The following is a 23,566-nucleotide window of genomic DNA, read 5'->3' on the forward strand; positions in this document are numbered from 1 at the left end:
TCTTAGTTGTTGAGTTCTCCATGTATATGAATTTATTGGGTACTTTTCTATGCACTGAAAAATTACGACTAATCGTTGCATGATTAAATCACAACATGCAAGTCTTCAGGCGCATTACATTACTAAGCGAGGCAAGTGCCTCGAGCTCGCCATCTTTTCTCTGTTACTAAATATTGTTAGTTACTGAACCGGCTACACTTTGAAGATAATCGAGCAAGCCTTTTCAGCGCTTTTCAACTCAGTGAGTGTTAAAAGACAAAACCAACCACGAATAATGAAGCCGGATCAAGGAGCAAACATTGCCAGATGTTTAGGAGTGTACAAAGTTGGTGAACCTTTCAAATGTCTACAACTACAAGTATGGTTCTCGATTTAGTTTATAACTATGTAAATTTCGAAACCATCATTTTTAAGTGTGTATTCTAAACAAACGTATATGTATCAGGAAGGTAAATTTCAAGCTTGACTCGATTCTAATACCAATCTAAAGCGAAATTATGAAGGCCAATAATCGAGTTACGTCAGTCATACCACGAGTACAAGAAAAAACGAATTTTTTTATTCAGTCATTTCTTCGTTCGTTTAAGCCTGCCGCCAAAGAAATCACCCTTCCATCCATCAAGCCTTCCAGGGCTTCATCTTCAAAAACGTAATTATACAAACCTACCTATTTAACTATATATACTGACTAAATCAAACTAAGCCAATTGACCAGTCGTTCTGATCATAGTACAGCGTATCTTTCGGAATTATTATAAATGGGACGATTTCACCAAACACCACGTGTTAGAGGTGGGAAACAATTAAAGTACGGTCTTCTAGGTGGTACTTAGGAGTAATGTGAAGGATGAACTTTTCCTTTTGCAAATATATTCTTAAAGTTTTTGCCAAAAAATTTGCCGTCAAGTTGATGATCAATTAAAAAATTTGGTATGCCTAACTTCAGGTACATTTACACAAAATAGTAATTGAAGAATGAGAAAATACATCTTGCAGGACAAGCGGGTTCGATGCTGATGCAGTTGCGTGACATTCAAGGTCTTGATGGCACAGGAGGCCGACCAGGTATTGGTGGAGGAGGAGCCGGTTTGCCTGGCGCATTGGGTCTCCTGTGATAAAAAAATTAGATAAAAAAAAATGGTGCATTTACAGTCCTGAAATGCCTCACGTCCGAACGAAGAACAATAACTAAGAGAATTCTCTTGCGATAACCAAATGAGCCACCGCTTTTGTTACACAACTACGTTTCAAAGCTTCTAAATGCGAAGCGGACAAGAGCAAATTTAATTACCTGGGTACAGAAGGAGCATTGTCTGGTCGAGATGGTACGCCTGGACGGGACGGTCGAGACGGTGGGTTAGGACTCGGATGACCTGCCCTAGGAACAGGAGGTTGTCTAGTGCTTCTGTAAGAAAAAGTAAATTTAACATTTTTGTCGTTCGTTACATAGATGCGTGCTCCATAATATCCCTTAACATTGGAGAAGGACTTTCTCACGTCTTTTCTTGAGCGTGGGACAAGGAAAGTTCTAAGTATCAATAAGGAATCTAAACTGGCTCCTAGGCTCTCGTTCCACAGAGCCACAGAGATTCTACGTTGGCTTGGCCATTACTAGATTCCTTTTATTCACTTCCTTAAATCCTTTGTATGCGCTTGGATGATGGACCATATTCAAATTTAGATGACATTGAAAATGGCGGTCTACGCGCGCAACGTCTTGTGGTTATCTAAGGTCCCTAACGTAGTAGGTTTTCATCCAATCAGTTGGATTGTCCTTCTTTCGTTTCGCCGCTGCTTCACTTGTTTGATTCGCAAATTCTTGGTTTCAAAACAGAGAAATTTGGTGGCCTCCAATTTAATCTACAGTCCTCTAGGCCTTATCCAAATTTCCCACAGCCTCGTCCACAAAAGGAATCTTGCTGCTAGTTCTCTCGTACGACAAATAAGACAATTTCAAACGAGTCGCTGTATAATCTGGACTAGCATCGTTAAAGTCGGATAAGGCTAACTTCAGCGTTTCAAAGACGTCATCCTTAACCCTTAGACCCCTTAGACTGACTAACATCGACTTTCTCCTTACAATATCACCCCTCAATCAAACATTAAGGTCACGAGAATAAAGGAAATGATCACCAACTAAAGAAGCTCTTGATTGTTAAACAAATTCCTCTTGATAGCACCTCAGCAAGTGTATAGAAAATAGTATGGAGAATGTGCATACTAATGTTAGAGTGTAAAAACTTAATACCCGGGAGGCTTGTATGAATCGAGTAAGTCACGGTCCCCTGTGTCGACAGGAGGTGGCAGCGATGTGGTTACGGTATTCGCGTCTATATCGCTGATAATCCGTAGAGCTTCCTTCAAACTGTGGAACATGCGCAGCATTTCCTCCCGACGAACGACTTCAGCTTCGCTTTCTTTCATCAAGTCATTCTAAATCAAGGAGAATAAACACATCGCATTTTTCCGTGAGCAGGGGTGTGGGGGGAGGGGGAAAGGGAAGGGGTCGCTTAAATGTAAGGTAAATGTGAGAAGGCCCCCTGAAATGGATCTCATCCCTGATTCAAGGATTTAAGAAATGAGACGTCAAAGTAGATCCTCTCTGTTTTTTTTTTCGTTGTCTTTTTGTTTCGTTTAGAGTAGAGTCCCGACCCTGGTAGAATCTGATTGCGTTGTTAAATAAATTTTTAGAAATTATAGTTTCTTTTCCTTCTCTTTTATAACACGTTACTCCGCTCAGAGTAGGCAAAATGTTGCGGATCAATTTCAGTACCTGAGAAACTATGCACCTACCTCTCCCTTAATAACCCAACATTAACCCTAACTTGTTATTAGGTGACTGTTGTTGTGTTAGGGGAGGAGTAGGTGCACAGTTGCTGAGATATTACCATTGTTCCAATGTTGCTTATTCAAGCTTGTGCGGCGTGCGTGGACAGTCATCAGTATCTCTCGTTTGATTTTTTTTTCTTACCTGATTCCCACCCGAGTATAAATGGGCTAACAGCTCCTGACCAATGAATTCCTTCACCTAACGTGTGTTAGAAAAAAATGCATAATATTATTGACTGTCCCGACATTCGTCTGTTTAGACGTACAGAAAACTTCAGCTAATGAGTATGACCGAATGAAATAAAGCTGGCGCAAAGTCGAGTAAAAAAATGCTTCCACTGATCTGCCAAATGTTCATAAGTATAAAATAAGTCGTAACGATTTGTTCTGGAAACAATACACACGACTAGGTTTGCCGTAAACACCACGCGGTCGCGGTCGCGGTCGCGGTCGCGGTGTGTACCGGCCATTGTTCCTTCTACCTGAGTCTCAGGGATGTCTTTAGGCTGTGCAGGTTTGGAAACCAGCTCGCCTGTTGCAACAACATACTATTGCAAATGAGATGTGCTGGAAAAATTTACCAGAGCAATCACTACATAAGTTTGCAGCGCTAAAAGTGACTAAAGCACCTTCTAAATAGAGTAACGACCACAGCAGCGTGAGCTTACATTATTTATAATGAAGAACATCACAGTTTTAGGGACGAGGTCCCGGACAGTTTTGCTGACGATCTTGATGTAGGAATCCGCCAAGTTTCTGATGGTTTCCACTTGACGTTCCATCTGAGGATCTAAGGTGCCTATCTCACCTTGCTATAAAATGAGAAAAAACCGAATGAAAGCAGGCAAGGCAATTTTTAGTGAAGTATCGAGAGTCACCTGAGTTTTGCCTCAATGCGCGCGCGGCCATTGGTCAATAAAACTTGCGTCAACCTCTCCATCAATCAAGATAATTCAGAGGGTCTTCAATAAAGCAATAGCACTTTCTTTTCTTTCTTCTTTTCATGCGGTCCTTACCAAGCCCTTATCCTCCGATGTATCTCTCTCAGGGTACACTCCGGCTCGAAGGAACGAGGCTTTCCAACTGTCTATAACGTCCTGGTTCTCTCCTGCAAGCTCCAACGCTTTGTGGTCTTTAAATAAGTTTCTTAAAAAAAAAAACCATAAAATAGTTACTCGCAACACACGAAGCCACTGTCCTTCGTAAATTATAGAGAAGCTTTGAGCTTTGTCGCCAGGTAAAGCATCACCAAAAGCATTTTATTTTAGGAGATGCGTTACACCCAACTACAGCAGTATTATGATGATGCATAATAACGAAACGACATTTACTCATGCGCACCAAAAATTTCTTCTGTGACAAACGAACACTGCACGTAAACTGAAGATATCGCGCAAACCGTACTCAACGTCCCTGTTTCTCTTGAAGTTTCAGACTCCCAAACGCACTAAGAGTACAACAAAGAAAGGTGAAAAATCAGTGGTGTCCAACATGAAAACAAAAGGAAAAAAATCGACTTACTTTTGATCAGGATTGAAGATAGCAAAGGCAGCTTTTCGGGAAATGAATCCTGCCTCAGCATCACGCAGGCGCACATTATCCAATCTTAATTGATATTTCTGTTCCTTCTCCTAATAATCAAACGGATTGCAGGCAGAGTGGGTATGGTGGTTCAGTTGATTAAAGAGATACACGCGCTCTGATTACCTTGCAATAATCGTCCAGCTCTGGACGATTTTACCGCAATACGCAAGAACTAGGTTAAGATAGGAGGCAACAACGTGCGGATGTTTTGGAAAGAGTTGATAGTTTCTGAGTGGCATAGTTTTCCTTAATATTATTATGAAACTAAATGTATTCTATCCAAATGAAACCAAGGAAACGCGCCAGTATCACCATTGGGATGCGGGGCGTTCTACAGAGTTTTGCAGAGGTATTTCTTCTGCTTTCGCTCAATTTCATTCCACCCTAATGGTTTCCTTCCCTTCCGCCCACCAACTAAGTGAGCAAATGTATATTCTCTACATATCACTTTGTTGGTTTTGTGTTGATAAGTGCTTCAGGATGGGTTGTGGCTTGGTTGCCATGGCGACTTCCTCGCCACTGAGGAGAATGATGTCTACCTCTGTTGATCTTTGTTTTGAAATCAACCTTTCAGACTACTGACTTTAACCCTTTACATTCCAACATCAGTATGCATATTCTCCGTACTGTTCTCTAAACATTTCCTAAGGTGCTGACAAGGAAAATTTGTTTAACAATCAACGGCTTATCAATAGCTGATGATAACTTCCTATATTCCTGTGACCTTAAAACTGATTCAGCACTGATCTTGGAAGGAGAATTTTAATGTTAGTCACTTTTTGGTGTCAAAGGGCTGAATCAAGTTCAACATACCTCCTCGTCCTTGTACCATGAAAGCGATTCAGCTGAAAGAATACATAATGATAAATACCGTGACGTTATCACTACTTAGGCAGCTAGTCATAACCATTACAATGTCCTCAAATGTGATTGGTCCATTTGCTGTTTTATTTTTCACTAATTATTCTGTAGAGTTGTATAGGCTGTAAGCGGATATCCGTGTTTGGACATTTAAATTGGCCAACCACACTAAGTCCAATCAGCCAAATCCACAAATCACAGAATTGATTATAATAACCATGGCAACAACCACTTATCCTACAAATTGTGGAATTTCCAAAATGGAGGATTTTTCTAACTATGGTAATAATTATGTTTATGGTTTTTCAGAAATCATAATGGCTAGGATTAATTGGTAACAGAATTTTAACAATCTTTAATCAAAATTGTGATTGACAAATCAGACTCCTGGTTCACTGTCCTTCCATTTTGTATTCACTTGCCTGATTACAGACCAAATTGGACTCCACTGGGTCTGATAACTTACCAAGGTGTTATCAGCAGATAAAATGGAAGCATGACAGTAGCAGACAGTTATAAGGATTTAAGAGCCTGGATATCCACACACACTTTAACTTATGCAATTTACCTGTAAGTACAAACCAGTACTCTTTGCTGATTCCCTTCATAAATCCTGTATTGCTTATTGTGAGCCAACCTTTCCTAATCACCTGAGAGGAGAAAAAAAGTGCAGACGCCAAATTAGAAGCCAAAATGTTATGATTGAACACACTGCTGATCTATATACTTCTCTGTACTCCTCTTATTTTGAGGTACAGAAACTGAGGGTTAACATTTATTAAGATGGTCCACTGGGCTCCAGGACTTAACTTAGAAAGTGTAATCATTCTTTGAAGATTACCCCATTTCTGTCAGATTTTCCTGGCAATAACAAGTATTCAACTATACTCCTGAGTTCATTATCCATTTACACCCCAACATCAGTATGAACCTTCTCCAAACTGTCTTCTATCCTTTTCTTAGTTTATTTCAAGGAGAATTTGTTTAACAATCCATGGTGATCATTTCTGTTATTCTGCAACCTGAATGTGTGATTCAGGGGTAACATTAAAAAGAGAAATTGAATGCTGGTCACTCTTTGAGTCAAAAATGTAAGAAAATGCTTAACCCCATAACAGAAAGTACTCTTGCAGATATGCACCATCACAAGGTATGTCAGCAAAAGAATGTAGTAAGTGACAAGATTAAGTTCCAGCTAAGGAACTCTACAACCTTAACCCTTAACTCCTACATGTAACTTCTCCCTATAATATCCATAAATTATTCAGCAAGCGGTCATGAGAATACTCAAACTTATCAGGTAGAAGTTGTTATCTTGATCTATCTCCAAATTCTCTTAACTAATTTACAAAGAAATGTGTGGCAGCTGGAGAAGAGAATTTACATTCAGATCTTGGGAGTCAAAGAGTTGAGGGACAATTCAACCAAAATGACAAAACACACCTGATTGGAGATAGTTCTTTTTGTTTTTTTTTCACCAGGATTGGATGTACTTGATGCTCTGTAAAGAAAATGCAAAAAAATTAACCCTGTAATCTTGTACTGCATATTAAATAAGGAGCATTCAGGGAGAGTTTGAGTCAAAATCTTTCAGTGAAAACACTTTAACTTACGCTGCATAACCAATAAAATCAGGATGATTTGTGTTAATGTATGCAAGCTCCATATCAATAAATGTTTTGACCTGTGGATAAAATTAAACGTGAATTACATGACTTTTATGAAATTGGCACCAGTACATGAAATGCATGTTACCAAAAGCATATAACCTGATGACATTGTGTTCCATATACTCTTAACATTTACAAGCATGTACTCAATGTGTGAATACTGAAAAATTCACAGGAATGCAACATGACAATAAATCTTGTGAGATGTTGTAGTGTTAGGAATGTGTTCCAATGAATTTCATGACAAACAACACTACCAAAATTTTACAGTAGTCCTTGCACATCTTGGTTGGAGACTTAGTGACCAAATGGTTAATGTTCTGGTCTCCAGGTCAAGAGAACCTGGTTCAAGACTTGGCCTAGTCATTGTGTTGTGTTCTTGGGCAAAGCAATTTGCACTTACAGTGTCTCTCTCCAACCAGGAGTATATATGGATACCAGAAATTTGTCAGGATACTTGATAAAATGCTAGGGGATAACCTTGTGATGGACTGGCATATACATTCAGGTAGGGGGAGGGGAGGAAGTAACACTCCCAGTCACTTCATGTTGGGGAAAACGAGATGAGCTCGATTAAAAGTACACAAATCAATCTCATTGTAATTGTACCTGGTCTTTAGATTTGGCCTCTCCCTTTCTTCCATGTTCTACAACAATTTTCTCCACCTGGTCCCTCAGTAAAGGGTATTTGTCTATCTGCAAATTAAATAAATCCACTTAGATATCACATTAAATGTTACCTTGAAGATTATGATAGTATAGACCCCTGCATGAGGGTTGCTTGAATTAGCCAACATTAATTGAAAGTGCACCCACACATACCTTATCTTAAATATTTTATGGCATGCACACTTTTCAAACTGTATTTTAACAACTGTATATCCTAAGTATTCCAATCAAGGATTCTATTCTGTTTTTTGACCTACCTAGGTAGTCATTGGTAATATGGTTCCTCTTTTTTCCTTCGATTCATTCATTCAGGGAAAAATCCATCTTTATTTTAAGACTCAAGTCCCAACTGAATGCTGACAGTTTGACTTGGAATTAATTTTAGCTAGCTGACAGAAATCCTCTGCAGACCTGAGATTGATAACTTCCATTATTTACTTACTCATCAAATTGATTTCTGACCTAATTTTAATAAGCAATGGACTTGAAAGAGAGTGCAAGTTTCAGACCAATGTCAGTATCTCAACAACTGCTCCCCTCCCCCTCCCCTAACCCTCTAACTTTTTGTTAGTTGACTCTTGTTGGGTTGGGGGAGGAGTGGGTGTGTAGTTGCTCAGTTACTGACATTGATCTCAGGTCTCATAATGATTGTTGTAATTTACAATTCCATTTTACCGGATCTGTACATTTCTTGATGACATTGGTTAATTCAGACATAACCATATCCACACACTTCACTGCTGGACTCCTCAGTTTCTCAATTTGCCGCTTTACTATTGCTTCAAAGGCCATATCAGGAGTGAAAAGACCAACCCTATCATGAAAAACCAACCTCAGTAATGGTAATAGGACTGAGAAAAGTCTAGTTAGGTCTGCAAAATAAGAAAAGTGACCAACAAAATCAAACTAAACTGCACATTTACCTGATACCATGGATGTTCTTGATGGCAAACATAATTTCCCTTCTGAGCTGTTTCTCATCAAATTCCACCTAAAGTGTAATAGAAAAGGGGGTAAGTTTCTAAAGAAACTGTGGTGCTGCATCAGTGGGAGAGTATAGCAGATAATTTAATGTTAACAACTGAGTTGAAACATAAATTGACTACCGTAAAGAGTAAAAAAGTTGATATTTCGAGCATTAGCCCTTCGTCAATTGCTCTGACAAAGGGCTAATGCTTGAATGTCAGCTTTTATACTCTTTACAGTGGTCAATTTATGTTTTCAACTCAGTTGTTAACACTAAATTACCTGTAATAGAAAAGATTCCATCACAAATCAGTCCAGTTATAAGTGCATTCACTCAAGCAAATCCCTTCTCCAGTTTTAGGCTAGAGGGCAACTTAAGGCTACTATCGACAAAATCTGGTTAAAAATTTCAAAATTTTGTCATTTCATTGTTATTTACTTAGAGAAATCATCTAAGCTTAATTTGTTAAAAGAAAAAATAGAAATTCTAAAAAGAATGCAATACAACTGACAAAGTGTTTTAGAGTAGCTGGTATCCAATAACGAAAGGTGTAACAATCTACAATTCTCCTGCAAAGTTTATGTTTTTTGTCTAGGATCTAGATTTGCATATTTTGTTTACAACAAATATTGCACTGCACAGAAGAAGTGAATTTCTGTCACATTTCCCCAAACATTGAGAAATCACAGTCTTCATGAAAGAGTTGAAAAAAGGAGTTGTTTTGGGGTAATGAGCACTTGGAGCAGTTATCATATTTACCCTAACTAACTCATATGGGAACCTCTCATGAAATATCCTGTTGATTTTTGCTCCACCTGAGAGTTCTTTGGTATCAATTGAATCACCAGACCCTTCAATGGCTTTCTCAAAATCTCCATTGAATTGCTGTATCATCCTGTTAAATAAGAATTAACAGTCAAAAAGAGAAAAAGAAAAGGCCTAAGTCAAGAAGTTAAAATTGCCAAAAGTAGATGTACTAAATTTCAGAGTAAAGAACTAATTCTGATAAGCACTGACTCATCTTCTTGGGTTTGCAATGGAGATGCAAGGGAATATTCTATTTTCCTTCCTATTAAAGAATACATTTTCTTGAAAAATAATAAACACTGACTTCAAATAATGTTTATGTGCAGACCACATTCTAATGAAAAAGAAAAGGTGTTGATTAAAAACACCGTCAAACAAACTTAATGTATCAAGTCTCAGGAGTGAAAAATAAGCCGCCATTCTGGTTAATGATGATCATAATTTTTTGAGTGCACTTAATCCAGACATCTAAAATCAGTGTTTATTAAGCTATAAAAAAAGGAATACCAGTCATTGTAAGGAAAGTGCAAATAATTTGTATGCTACTTCAGTTTTAATGAAAATGCTGGTTTTTCTTCTGAATCAATGATACCTTGCATTACCAATTTGTGGTGTGCTCCAATCTTCTACCTCCTAAGACATCAATGTCGTTATTAGACATTGTTTTGAAAGAGTACAATATTTGCAACTATGATTGGTTTCAAAGTGTTTCTCCATACCAAGATTCCAAAGTGAAATGCACACTATAAGATAGTAGGACATTACCAATAAGCCCTTTAACTCCAATGAGTGACTAAGACAGAATTTCTCCTTACAATATCAATTCACTATCAAGCAGACAAGTGACGAGAAAAAAGAAAATATCAATTAGGGGATTATTGGTTGATTCAATACCAAATTCTCCAAACTAACATCACAAGAACTATATGGCAAACACTAAGGAGAATTGCTGATGAGATCTTGGGAGTTAAAGGGTTAAGGCTGTCTTACATATCATATACATTTGAACAAATGCACAAAACTAATTTTAAGACGTGCACAGAGTGGTTGGATACTGACTGCATGAGGGCTTTTGTCTTCATAGATGGATCATCTGGATTATAATGTTCGAAGCCCCTGACTTCCTTTTCAAGTGCCATAATGTTCTCTTCAAGCTTGCTTCGAAGGGCTGGTAAAGTTTCTCTAATGTGATTGGTCAGTTGCTATGAAAACAATCATTGTTAAAAATTGACCGGGGCAAAATGTTTCAGGTCTGCAGAAAACAATATCAATCATATCAAAATAATACATGTATTGGAACCACACTAATTGATTTCAGTTAAATAAATATGATTATCAGTGGACTTTAATTTAATGTCATAAATATCAAATCCTCACAAACAATGTTTTCATGTAAGTAAAATCTTGATTGGGATTTATGTACCAGTAGAGGTATAAAAAACCAAGGAAACAGAACTCACCTGGTTAAGAACTTTTTGTAAATAACCTGTTCCCATTTTGTCTGCAATATGCCTGAAAAGATTACAGGAAGTATAAAATTAGGAGCTGTTATTCAGAAGTGCCCAAGATATTTCAAAACAATAATAATCACTATCATTATTTATATAAAAACTCCCTTGGTGAGGTCTTTCAAGGCAAATTTGAACACAGAATAAAACAAATATTCCAAAGAAACATAAACTGATCAAAATTCCCCACAGTAGAGAGGCAAACAGAGAGTAGCAAAGGAGATAAGATCAGGAATTAAACCTAGGGGGGCTGCGAACTAAGAAAAACTTAGAAGCAGTAGGCAGTAAGGTGAAGGGCTTGAAAATTCTGGGACTACCAGACCTCAAGTAGAAAGGGGATGCCCTAATTACCCTTTGGGCTGCTCCTACCTATTCAGCAGTCTCCAGCTCGTTAGACAAAATAAATCTGTGCTCATGATACATGTCTGTGCTTACCTGTAGGATGCATGAGTAAGAAAAAATTTTCGCTCAGAGGCAAGGGCTGATTTAATGTCTTTTCTACCATCAATGTCTGCCTGGCTTCTGTTTACCACTCCAATATAACCTGAAAAGGACACCAAAAAAAAGTCTAGAGATTTGCACAAAAATTTTCATTGCAATGTATATCATTTCATTGCAATGTGTATCAGACAGTACCTCTTCTTAAGGGGAGGACTCTGTTCTCAAGAATTTCTCTGGCATCTGTTCCTTCATCCATGAGATCTAACTTTGTTATCACTCCAATTGTTCGCACTCCTGGAATAAAAAATCAAGAAGGACATCCACAAGCTGCACACAATCAATATATGATTACTGCAATTCTTACAGTTTCCAGATTTACCATTGACCCTTTGTTGTTTGTGAAGAATAACCAGGATATTATCAACAAGAGTTTCAAATCAGTAAAAATTAACCTTCCACTTAAAAGTGACCAAAACAGAATTTCTCCAAGTACAATATCAATACAATATCAAGCAGACAAGTGATGAGTACAAAAAAAATAATCAATTAGGGGAATTACCAATGAGATCTTGGGAGTGAAACAGTTGGGGTAAAAGGAAAAAAATTGAAATTTTGCTCTATCTTTCTTCAACCAAACACTTTCTGAAAATGGCACAAATGATATACATTCCAATAAAATAATTGGCTGCAAGAAAGATGCCAATCTTACCCTCAGGATCAACCTCTTTTGCAATCTTTAATGCATCAGAGTTTGCCAGATCTGAGTTTGCAGGAGACACTGCTAGCACCAAGCAGTTTGGTTTGGTGATGAACTGAAACAACATACTTCTAATCTGCATTTCGATATCTGGAGGCTGGTCACCTACAGGAACTTTTGTCATACCAGGAAGATCTACTAGCGTCAAATTCAATACTGCAAAATCACAAGGTAGAGTTCTTTAGATAAAGGTTTGGAAGAAAGAACCAGGGTCTTCAAGAATTTAAATTAAAGCAATTTTGATGTTATACTGGTAGGATGAGACATTAGAGATAAAACATTTGTAGAGGTTCTGAGACACTAAGTGACAAGTTACTCAATAAACATTTATTGGAAAACTTAAGAAAAATCCTGTACTTGACATAACATATAATTATTTTCTTGTGAATTAAATTTGTGTACAAAAGTTGCATAACTATACTTCATCAAATTACCAGCCATGCTATTGACTGGGACTCTGCACAATGCGTAACCAACAGCACTAACTATTTTCAACAACAGATTCTGGAAAGCTGCATGGTTCTCTAACTTGTAGGACAGACTCCCCTCAACAGATGCCAACAACTTTTGGCACCATACAAACCTCTTGTGCACAACATTTACACCACAAATGACTCTTGTAAACAGTAACATTATGGCTAAATGGACCAATCAGTTTGCACAAACTTCTCCCGGACAATCAGACTACACAATCAAAAATATATTTATTATCTACATTCATTATTGGTTGGCAATTAGTTAAAACAAAACCTTAACAAGAAAGTTGCATACCATGAGGAGAATAAACTCGCAGATTAATTGGTATTGATGAGATTCCTTTGTTGCTGCCAGTTTCTCGGTCAGTCTCTGCAACAATCTCTTTTCTCACTTCTTCAAAATCTACAAATTTCTTTCCCTTGCAATGGAGAAATTCTGCCCACTCTACAGTGAAAAAACACAGACCACAAAAATGTGCACATGCCAACATAACATAAATCTAGTTTATTCACACATTTATGAATATAATTTCTTTTAACCCTTTAACTCCCAAGATCTCTTACAAAGTAATTCTAATTCTCTTTACTTCTCCCATACAGTTCTTGTGATGTTAGTTTGGAGAAGTTGGTATTGAATCAACTTATAATTCCCTAACTGATATTTTTCTATATTCTCATCACTTGTCTGCTTGATATTGTATTGATATTGTAAAGAGAAATTCTGTCTTGGTCACTCAAGGGAGTTCAAGGGTTAATTACATTACTATTGATACTAATGTTTGTCTTACATTTTCTCTAACCATTTTCCAAAGTGTGTACAATTTTTACATAAATGTACATCAATGATATCCCACGAGACAAAATTGCATTAGTCACAAACAATGAAGTGACTATTATCGTAGCAAGTCAGTCTCTGACATGTAACTGAAAATTCGTAAAATTTGCCCAAGAGGGATTGTTTCTCTTTCTGTACTAATCCCTGCCATCGCTATAAGAATCACGGACGTTGTAACAAATTGTATTTTAAACTTTATGTCACAATTTCTAGTGTCCTATCATAAGTAACTCAAATCGAAAAAAAAAAGAAGAAAAAATAGGTCAGCTTTATTTATAGCCTGTAACGTAATCTTGTTGAACAGATGTCTATTCGCAAAAATATAATGAACAATTGTGGAAGTGAAGTAAAATACGTTGACCGTGCAATTGCATGTTTGTACAAGTAGAGTAAGTTTAAACGTACATCAATGCATTGATAAACAGGCTTTGTCACACCCCATTAAAACAGCCGTACTCAGTGACTTGAAGTTCAACGTGTCCCGGAAAGCTAGCTAAATTCCCATTCGCCATTTTGAAGCTAATTTCAAAAAAACAAACCTGTCTTGGCCGGATGGAGTTGCAGTATCAGCGGTCTTCTTGTGACAATTCCAGATCCTCTCGGAAGAAAGTCCCTACATGACGATGTATTTATTTTCAAGACAGATGATACCGAAAAGAACTCAATTATACCATAAAATAAATGCCCTACCTGCCCACAAAGTTTTCTAACACACTACTCTTGCCGGCACTTTGACTTCCGACGACGGCGATCTGCGGTAAATCTACGTTCGATGGCTGCCCAATGTGAGCGAACGCATCTTGGATTTTGTTCATTACGGGAATAAGGTCTTCCATACCTCGATTCCCCATCTTTGAAACGAAAATATCACAGTAACCTTTACAACAAGATCACTCTGAGTGACACAATTATGTACCCTCACGATCAATTTTACAATGTTCAACCTCGTTCTCAAGGAACCACTGGTTGAAAATTCGAGTCATTTCCTTTTCAGTCAGCGGAAATCACTTTAAAGTTCCCAGCAGACATTTCGTAGAAATGGCGGCGTGTTCAAACAGCCTTCTAGTTGTGCTACACCTACGAAACAATTCTGCATTGACCTCATCCCGAGGGATACAGTTAATTGCATTGTTTCAATGCAGAACAGCTTCTAGCCTCTACAGTTTGTATTTAACAAGAATTTTGCTTGAAAGGTGAGGATTATTTGTTGGTGATATGGATGAACAGGCCAAAAAAATCTCGTCGGAGCGAAAGGTAACGAGAGACAAGTCAATTTTGAAATGTTCATGATTCTTCTGGCGATGGTGAACAGTTGCTATAATATTCGCGTTAAGGATTATTGAGGTCGCTGAATTTAGAATTCTTCACGTGGCGCTGTAGAAAACAAATGTCGTGCCACCCGGCAAAGAGACAGAGACTTCATTCTTTGTCACTGCAGTTATGAATTTATAAGATTTGAAAGACCGACCAAATAATCATGTTCAAGTTGTATTTCTTGCAGAAAAAAATCCTTTTTGAATCACTTTTATTCAAATTTTCTGTCCAGGTTTCACGGCTATGACTCACCCAGGGTGCACCTGTAGTGTCTAAAAATGAAGAAGTATGCCACAAAAGGCAGCCACGAAGGCGAACAACAACAGTACACACAGTACACGTTTCTTTTAATAATCTTCCCGCGCTCACACTTTCCCGGATGTATACTTTTACATAAACAACCGCTGTCCTAGTATACTACATTCCCTCTCTTTCTTCGCTCAGATGGTTAACCTCGAAAGACAGAAACATAACAAACTTCCACTTTGTTTAGATACCGTAAAAGTTCAATTCGATTCCAAATGTTCAAGACAAAAATCACGCTAAACATAAACATAGCCTTGGCCGTTCAGCTTATAAAACAACGTTTCAATGTCACTCATGTAATAACAACGAACAGTAATATGAAAATGCCAATGTCACTAGTTTTAGTACAGAACGTAGTCACTCAGAGCCTTTGGACGGCTCGTAACTCTGCCGGATCTTCTCACATGCGGCTCAGCTGTAGGTACAGTAGAAGGTACATCTTCTGGTGGTGATTCAGCCATTGGTACTTGATCCTCTGCCACAGGTGGCGTCTCAAATGACTTAGGTTCAGTCCGTGGTTTAGCGTCCTGTTGTGGCGTTTCCTGTTCTTCTGGATCTGGCGTATTAAAGGACTTAATATGCTGAAGGCTGCGTTTGTACTGGACACCTTGAGGCGATCGCAACACCACCTGGTCCCCATAACGAGATATCACCTGATATGGTTCCTTCTCATAGCAAGGTGACAGCTTATTTTCTTTCTTCTTCTCAAGCAGAACACTGTCTCCTTCTTTCACATTTCGATCTCTGGCATGGAACTTCTTGTCCACATAGTCCTTGTTAAACTGCTTTCTCTGATTGTCCCGATCACGAACGGCTTGGTCGCTCACTTCTAGCTCCTCCTCTTCAACGTTGACTAGCTCAGGCATTTTAGTTGTTAGCTTTCTCCTAAACAATAACTCGGCGGGACTCTTTCCTGTGGTTGAATGTGGCGTGGACCTGTACGCCAAAAGAAACCTGTTTAGCTCCTCTCTCCAATTCTGTCCTTCTGCATGGGCTGCTCTCATGGACTTAAGAAGCGACCTGTTTTGCCTCTCTACCTCGCCATTAGCTCTTGGCCATAGAGGTGTTGTGTAACGGTGTTCAATCCCCATTTCAGTCAGGTAATCTTCTACTTCTTTGGATACAAGATTTGAGCCATTGTCGGTACGCAGACCTTTAGGCAACCCATGTCTTGCAAATTGGGCATCCAAGCAATGAATGATGGTTTTGCTGGAAGTTGTTCGGATAACATCAACTTCTATCCACCGGCTGTAATAATCAACGAGAACTAACAAGTGTTCTCCAGAAGGTAACGGACCCATTAGATCCACAGCTACTTCTTCCCATGGTTTGTTGGGTAACGGTGTTGACTTCAATGGTGGGGGTGGAACGTTCTTTGTAACCATCTGGCACCCGTAACACTCTGCACATCTTTTCTCGGCATCACGATCCATAGCAGGCCACCAGACTTTTGTTCTAAGTCTCTCCTTTGTCTTTGTGACTCCTTGGTGCCCCTCGTGTGCCAAACTAACGACTCTCTTGCGAAGTGCTTGGGGTATAACAATTCTTGTCCCCCGGAGAATTACATGGCCAATAAAAGTCAACTCATTGCGCACTGGCAAATACTGCTTGGGGGCATTGTCCCATTTCCCTTCGATGAGACAATTTCTGAGTGCTTGCAACTCAGAGTCTTGTGCTGAGACTTGTTCAATCTCTTTGATTCTCAATGCAGCGGGGACAGCATGTAGAGCTATCGCGCGTACATATCCATCATCTTCCGCGGAATTGTCTGACGCCGGTATCTTCGTCAGTCGGGAAAGGGCATCTGCGATGTTTTTTCTTGAAGGCACATAGCAAACTTGATAGTTGTACGGTTGTAAACGCAGTACCCAGCGCTCTATTCTGGCTGAAGGTTTAGACTTCCTGGAATAGATGACTTTAAGTGCTTCATGGTCTGTCACCAGATCAAACTGTGGAAGCCCGTACAAGTAGAGGTGGAAGCGTTCACAAGCCCAGACTAAGGCTAGTGCTTCCTTTTCTGTCTGACTATAACGACGCTCCACTTGACTTAAACTACGACTAGCATAACAGATGGCACGGCTTTCCCCATTCTTTTCTTGCACCAGCACGGCGCCAAGTCCAACAGGACTTGCATCAGCAATAACACGGGTGGGTGTGTCCTTATCGAAGTAAGCTAGGACTGGTGCACTTGCAACTTGACTCTTCAATCTCTGAAACGACTGCTCCTGCTCCTTGCCCCAAACGAACGGTTCCCCTTTTCTTGCAAGTTTTCTGAGGGGATCAGCAGTGGTAGCAAAATCGGGTATAAACCTGGCACTGAATCCAACGAGCCCCAAGAAGCTACGGACTTCTGAGGGTGTCTGAGGCTGACTTGCCTCTGCAACAGCTCTGACTTTTTCCTCCGTTGGGCCGATGCCATGCTTACTCAGCAAAAGACCCATGAATACCACTTTAGTCATTCGGAAAGTGCATTTTTCAGCATTCAAAGTCAGCTGCTTCTCACTAAGACGTTGCAACACACTGTGTAAGTTCTTATCATGTTCTTCAGTGTCTCGACCATGAACGATAAGATCATCTGCTATGTTTGACACCCCTTGTAGACCTGCCATTGACTGGGTGATGATATGCTGGTACTTCTCTGGTGCGGCATTTACACCGAAACTCAAATGTTTGTAGCGGAATATACCATCATGGGTGGCAAAAGCAGTGATATCCCTTGAATCAGGATCCAGCTCAATTTGGTGAAAACCCCACCTTAAATCTAACTTCGAGAAAACACCACTCCCATTAAGACTTTCAAGGACTTCATCTATGGTTGGTATGGGCAATCTTTCCCGAATAATGGCCTCGTTGGCTCTCCGCATGTCGACACACAACCTTATGTCCCCGGACGGTTTAGGAGCAACAACGACTGGGCTTACCCACACCGTAGGCCCCTCGACTTTCTCAATTATGTCCTTTTCAAGGAGTTCGTTAACCTTGGCAGTTACTTTGTCCTTTACAGAAAAAGGTACTCGTCGCATTTTTTGAACGACTGGAGTTACACTGGGGTCAATGTGTAGCTTCAACTGATAATCTTTAAGCTTTCCAATTCCCTGGAATACACTGGGGTATTTTGCTTTGAGTCCTCCCACGAAGGTACCATCAACAGTGTTACAGTCTCCTGTCCCAAGAGTTCCCGAGAGATCCACACGAAGGATTCCAAGATCTGTGGCGGACGAATATCCCAGCAAACAACGCCCGGATTCAACAACAATGAAATCTGCCACAACCTTTGTTTTGGGTACGGAAACTTCTGTCTGAAACTGGCCCTCAATTTTAAGCTCTCGACCCCCATAAGCATACAATCTCTTCAGACAAGGTTTTAATTCAATCTTGAGCCCCTGATACTTAAGTTCCTGCAGTGTATCTTTACTAATGAGGTTACTTGCAGAACCTGAATCAATCAACACATCTCTGCTGATTCCACCAATCTTCACTGAGATGACGGGTTCAGAGGAATTTGACATAGCACATGTCTGTTCTTCGATAGTAAAAGCAAAACTGTCATCCTCACCTGACTCGTTACAATGACCCTCAACATGATTTGCCTGTCTCCCCTTACCATGACGCTGCTGTCTGCCTCCCCGTTGTTGGTTGTTACCTTGTTTTCCAGGCTTCGAGTTCCTTCCCCCTTTGCAACAGCTGGCATAATGACCATATTTACCACACTTGCTGCACTTGCGACCTCGGGCGGGAAAATTTGTACTTTGGGCAAAATGACCTTCTTTACCACAGTTGAAACAAACGCTTTTCCTTTTGTCTCCACGCCCAGGACGTTCTTCAACTGCATGAGTACCTGCTCCAGGTTCTTGGCTTGGCATGACCATTTGACCTGCCTGCTCGTGTGAGGCTTCCCACTTTCGAACTTTATCCATTGCTGCTTGCAGAGTAATATTAACGACTTCCAATAGCTTCTTCTTTAGCTCAACATTAGGCAACTTTTCAATCAATTGATCCCGTAAATTTTCTTCCAAAGTTGGACCAAAATTACAATGACGAGCTTGTTTACGTAAACGAACCATGAACTTATCGGCGGTCTCTCCCTTTGTCGGCGTAAGTTGACGAAAGACATGACGCTCGTACGGTACATTGTCCTCGGCTCGAAAATGAGCATCCAACTTTCGCAGACACACCACATACTCATTATCCTCGTTAACATTCAGTGGTCCAGGATCTGGAATATCTTCGTAAATATCTTGTACTTCCATACCTGCTAAATGAAGTAACTGAGCTGTTTTCCGAGAAGGATTCGTAATTCCCTTGCCATCGATGTAATACTGATACGATCGTTTCCACTGTCGCCATCGTTCCGCGACCTGAGAGGAAGACCCTGTTAAATCTAGAGGTGGAAGCGCCCTTTCTACTGAATTCGCCATCCTCGTCGCCAATTTGTAGTGTCTAAAAATGAAGAAGTATGCCACAAAAGGCAGCCACGAAGGCGAACAACAACAGTACACACAGTACACGTTTCTTTTAATAATCTTCCCGCGCTCACACTTTCCCGGATGTATACTTTTACATAAACAACCGCTGTCCTAGTATACTACAGCACCGTGCTTTAAAATGCCGCAATGCTTGCCTTGCAATTTCAAAATTGCCTTCGAGACTCTTTATCGGCTGTGGTGGTTTCGTTAGGCCCTTGAAGGGCTAAGTTATATGCGATATAAGGGGGAGATGGGCGAAATTTTCTCAAGGCCTTCCATTTTGTGCTCGGTTGAATCTATTTAGTCGATACTTTACTCTTCGTTTCTCGATAGAAAATCATATATTCCTTTCCATTCTTCAGATTGTCCATGCTGGCGATATTTGTGACACGAGTAAACATGCAGATGGTGAACCCTACATATGGGTAAGTAACTTTAAAGTTTAGATTCAAATGAAAGCAACTTCTCCACCTTATTTTTTCTCTTTTTTCGTTTTTACTTTGTTCCTGCTTACTCCATCAAAGTATGTTTTACACGGATAGGTTTGCAGTCATTTCAATATCTTTATAGGGGTAGCATACCGATCCCATGGGGGTGGGGGTTGGTTTCTTTTAGAAAAAAAAAACTGTGGTGCTGCGTCGGTGGGGCGTATAATCAAGATAATCTAAATTGGCCAACGTGAAGAGTTTTTAAAGCTGATTTTTCGACCGTAAGCTCTTCGTCGGAGCGAATATAAACCTTACTATTCCTGTTGGGGGAAAAACCAGGATCCGTTACAAACTGTGCGGATTGGGAAATACAGGTTGGTTAGATAATCATGATATATGCTAATTAGGATATTGCGACAAATATGATAATTATGATTGGGTTAAATAATCGTTTTATCTCCGACGGGTTCGTGAAACGACTCCCATTCGCATCGAACAACTTGACGCACAAAGAAAATATAATAAGTCTGCTCGATATTGTTGTTCGGTCATTGGTTCCTTTAAACACATTATTTTAGGACAATAAAAGATCCAAACATTCATCAGCCCGCCAAATTTGAGATTTTGCCAATATTAACTGCTTTGATTTAATCACAGCCCGTTCAATTGACCAATCAGAGCGTGCCTAGTAACTGTGGGATACAACAATTTAAAATGATGTTCGGAGTACCAACTGATTCAAGTTGTCAAATTTTGCGTTGGATCTACCCTCTGAATCGTGCATTCAGGCTTGTTGGGACCAAGCCTTTTTGACGAAGCTTCAATTAATTCTTCGTCATGCGATTCCTCTAGCACGCTCAAAAATCTACCAGTTTCTGTTATTTCTGACGCGAAGCTATCCGACAGTTCTTGACCGTTGATGCATGAAGTATCCACCATCGACCTGCACTCTGCTACTTCGTTTACAACAAGAAATAGCAGTTTAACGTTGCGCTCATGAACTTTTGTGAAGAACTTAATTCTTCTCCGCAAAGCCTTTTTTTCGGTGCCTGATTTTTCGATTAACACTACGGATGGCTCCGCGTCTATGGTTTCGCTTTTATGTCCTCCTTCTTCTTCTTCTCCTTTTTGTTCCGGTTCCATGGCTTCTATATACTTCTTTTCATTTTCAATGATCGCGTCAAGCATTTCGTGAAAGGAGTTAAACTTTCCAAGAAGTTCGTAGAAGTTTTGTCGACTCTCTGTCGTGCATATACCCCGTATGTACCTTAGTTTCCACAACACGACTTCGTTATGCAGCTGTGTTTGAATCTGTTCCATTTTTGATAAAAGCTCCCTCGCTGTCCGCGCCAAGCTTGCACACTTCACATCAGCACAGCATCTGGAACCGTTCCTTAATACGTCCTGATTAAGAGGAAAATATGTTTCAGAAACAGCTAACCCTTTATTCCGAAAGGTCTAATGACTCCTAAGATTCTCGAACGTTAGTCCGGCGCACGCGCACTGACTCAACGGGTCGCAGCGTCTCTCATTCCCACCATGTCTGACAAACTTAAACGGAGAACGAGCCAGGCAGTGTTCCAAGCCCAGCTTTATTCAAAATCTTCAATGTATATAAATGTGTAACTCACTAAGACTTCAGACCATGAAAACTATGGTAAGAAAACTTTATGCGACTTGACACATGACCGTCACACAATAGTCGCCAAACTAGCGACTATCGCTGCAAATAAAGTGGACAAGTTTTCTTTGTCTAGTCAAAACACCGTCGCAGTTTGGAGCACTTCTAGGAACCGTAGCAGAAATGTTCTTCTCACTTTTTATTTTAGTACCGATGTTGTATCCATTTTTTTCTTTTACACCCAAGTTCATGGCAAAACACACTTCGAGAGTAGATTGCCCTATTGTTCAAGTACACAACAAAATGACTCCTGGTTACTCTCGAAGTCATAATTCTTCGACGCCTGCACTTCGCAATGAATTTTCTTTTTGGACTAAGATGTGTTTATTATGCTATTCCTAAATGAATTCTTAAAATATTTTGAATTTGGTAAGCCCTATAGTGATCAGTGGCAGAAATATTGAGCTAAATCGGGTCTTGTAGTGATCAAAAGAATCTACGATTTTTTGTCGGTTCAGTTCTGCCTCAATTATCCTTTATGGAATCAAATATTATATAAAGGAAATTCTTCTCTGAAAGATTTTAACGTACTCTTTTGTTAGTCAAACTGTGAAAATTGATGAAAACTTCCTTCATCTCTCATTATTTATTCAGAAAACCACAGGTCAGTTGATTTATTACAAAACGAAAAACAAAAACAAGAAAACTAGCAACAGGCACCTAACAGCTTCATCAGTGAGAAGTCAAATTCTTCCAAGTGATGGATCATTTTCTTCAAACGAATGCGCAGGTGTGCGTTTCAATTTTCCTTTGAACTGTTATGTGCTCTGTGGAAATGAGTCTGAGAAACATACGCTATATGTTACGCGAAAACCATTGAGCTTGTTCACACATACAATATCGCTATGCATCCTCGACTTATTCTGACTCTATTCAAATTCAAATCCTTAAACTGAAACCAAACGTGAGGATTTAATGGTATTCCCCAGTGGGCCAATTAAGGTAAGAGATTTGATTGGTGGTGCGTTAATGGTAATACGAAAATTATCTTCGTTTAGGCGTCATAAAATTCTGAGTGGAATTAAAGATTTACGCAATGATAGAAAATCAAAGATGGAATTGATACCTATTTTTGGATGCATCACGCCGAAGCACTCACGAATTTTGGAAGACATTCTAAGCTTCTCGTGTTTATTCGAGAATTTGCTCCAATTTGTTTGCTTTCTTTCACTTGCATAATTATTATTTAGGAGAAGGAAAATGATTGGAAAGTTTTTACCACAAAGCTGTGACAAAAAAATTGGAATCAAATTTTCTTTTTGATATATTTCTAAACAATTACGTTTGGTACTAAATACAGTTTTGCCTGATCAATCTCAAAACGTATGCTTAGTCAAGGTTAAACGATTTTCTTCTAAAAGTCTGATTGCAGTCTCGAAAATACTTCGGCCGCGGGATAACTGATTTATGTCACTGTGAAAAAAATCACAAATTTTCGACTGAATATTCCATACAGACGGAAGGTTTAGTCACTTATCATACTGAAGTTGCACCCCAATAAACAATTTACCGTCAGTTTTGAGCAGCTATCCTGTTGTTCTTTCTGGGTGAGTGATGGTTTTCCTCTTGAGAATGGAAATCTGGAGAGAATTCGCCAGCAGAATGACATAATCGTTCCCATGATCAAACTGGCAATAATCACCTGGTGTTCAGAGTCGAGATGCACCGATCAGCTGCCACGAGATGACTTGCTTTATTTATATGGACTGTCTCACGAGAGCTCCTCCAGCGATTCGGCGCAGATGACGATTAGATAAAAGTACCAACCACTCAAGATGGCTCTGCGCATTTACTTAAAAACGAGAACCATTTATCCACTCCACACAAAGCTATCTCCAGACCTAAATGATAACATGTAATAAATTGTTACAGTTTCGACCTTTATGGCCCTTTATTTTTCTTTATTTGTTTTTACACCATTTTTAATGAAAAGAGCTTCTTCAAAAAATATTTCTTTGCTATTTAGT

At 39.4% G+C, this 23,566-nt stretch overlaps 3 protein-coding genes across 9 annotated transcripts in view; 1 reads left to right on the forward strand and 2 right to left on the reverse strand.

Moving 5' to 3' along the window:
• Positions 1 to 9: 9 nt before the first annotated feature.
• Positions 10 to 14,411, reverse strand: LOC113673825 (dynamin-1). The gene is made up of 23 exons (XM_089204463.1): positions 14,095 to 14,411; positions 13,944 to 14,017; positions 12,865 to 13,014; positions 12,046 to 12,249; positions 11,532 to 11,630; positions 11,331 to 11,439; positions 10,848 to 10,899; positions 10,447 to 10,589; positions 9,340 to 9,475; positions 8,537 to 8,604; positions 8,289 to 8,427; positions 7,554 to 7,640; positions 6,888 to 6,958; positions 6,718 to 6,775; positions 5,843 to 5,924; positions 5,227 to 5,258; positions 4,351 to 4,460; positions 3,846 to 3,975; positions 3,498 to 3,641; positions 2,972 to 3,028; positions 2,249 to 2,433; positions 1,292 to 1,405; positions 10 to 1,109 (listed from the first exon to the last, which is right to left on the reverse strand). Exons 1-23 carry the CDS (start codon positions 14,253 to 14,255, stop codon positions 1,034 to 1,036), a joined length of 2,481 nt encoding a protein of 826 aa, XP_089060589.1. The 5' UTR covers positions 14,256 to 14,411; the 3' UTR covers positions 10 to 1,033.
• LOC113679082 (uncharacterized) overlaps positions 14,317 to 23,566 on the forward strand; it is a 121,973-nt gene continuing 112,723 nt past the window's right edge. For 3 of the 7 annotated variants that reach the window (XR_016186005.1, XR_016186007.1, XM_089204474.1), the window contains exons 1-2: positions 14,325 to 14,597; positions 19,853 to 19,915. Coding sequence is in view for 3 of the 7 variants with exons in the window: in XM_089204474.1 (XP_089060600.1) it covers positions 14,443 to 14,597; positions 19,853 to 19,915 (218 nt within the window). In the remaining 4 variants the exon portion in view is untranslated. Of the gene's footprint in view, positions 14,598 to 19,852; positions 19,916 to 20,575; positions 21,217 to 23,566 lie in introns of those variants that run through there. The other 4 variants (XR_016186006.1, XR_016186008.1, XM_089204478.1 and 1 more) reach the window with 3 other exon arrangements.
• Positions 19,962 to 23,297, reverse strand: LOC113673828 (uncharacterized). Its single transcript, XM_027190277.2, has 2 exons — positions 23,110 to 23,297; positions 19,962 to 21,322 (listed from the first exon to the last, which is right to left on the reverse strand). Exons 1-2 carry the CDS (start codon positions 23,218 to 23,220, stop codon positions 20,657 to 20,659), a joined length of 777 nt encoding a protein of 258 aa, XP_027046078.2. The 5' UTR covers positions 23,221 to 23,297; the 3' UTR covers positions 19,962 to 20,656.

Source organism: Pocillopora damicornis, chromosome 4 (assembly GCF_964200805.1).
Source record: "Pocillopora damicornis chromosome 4, jaPocDami1.2, whole genome shotgun sequence".
Lineage (NCBI taxonomy): Eukaryota > Metazoa > Cnidaria > Anthozoa > Scleractinia > Pocilloporidae > Pocillopora > Pocillopora damicornis.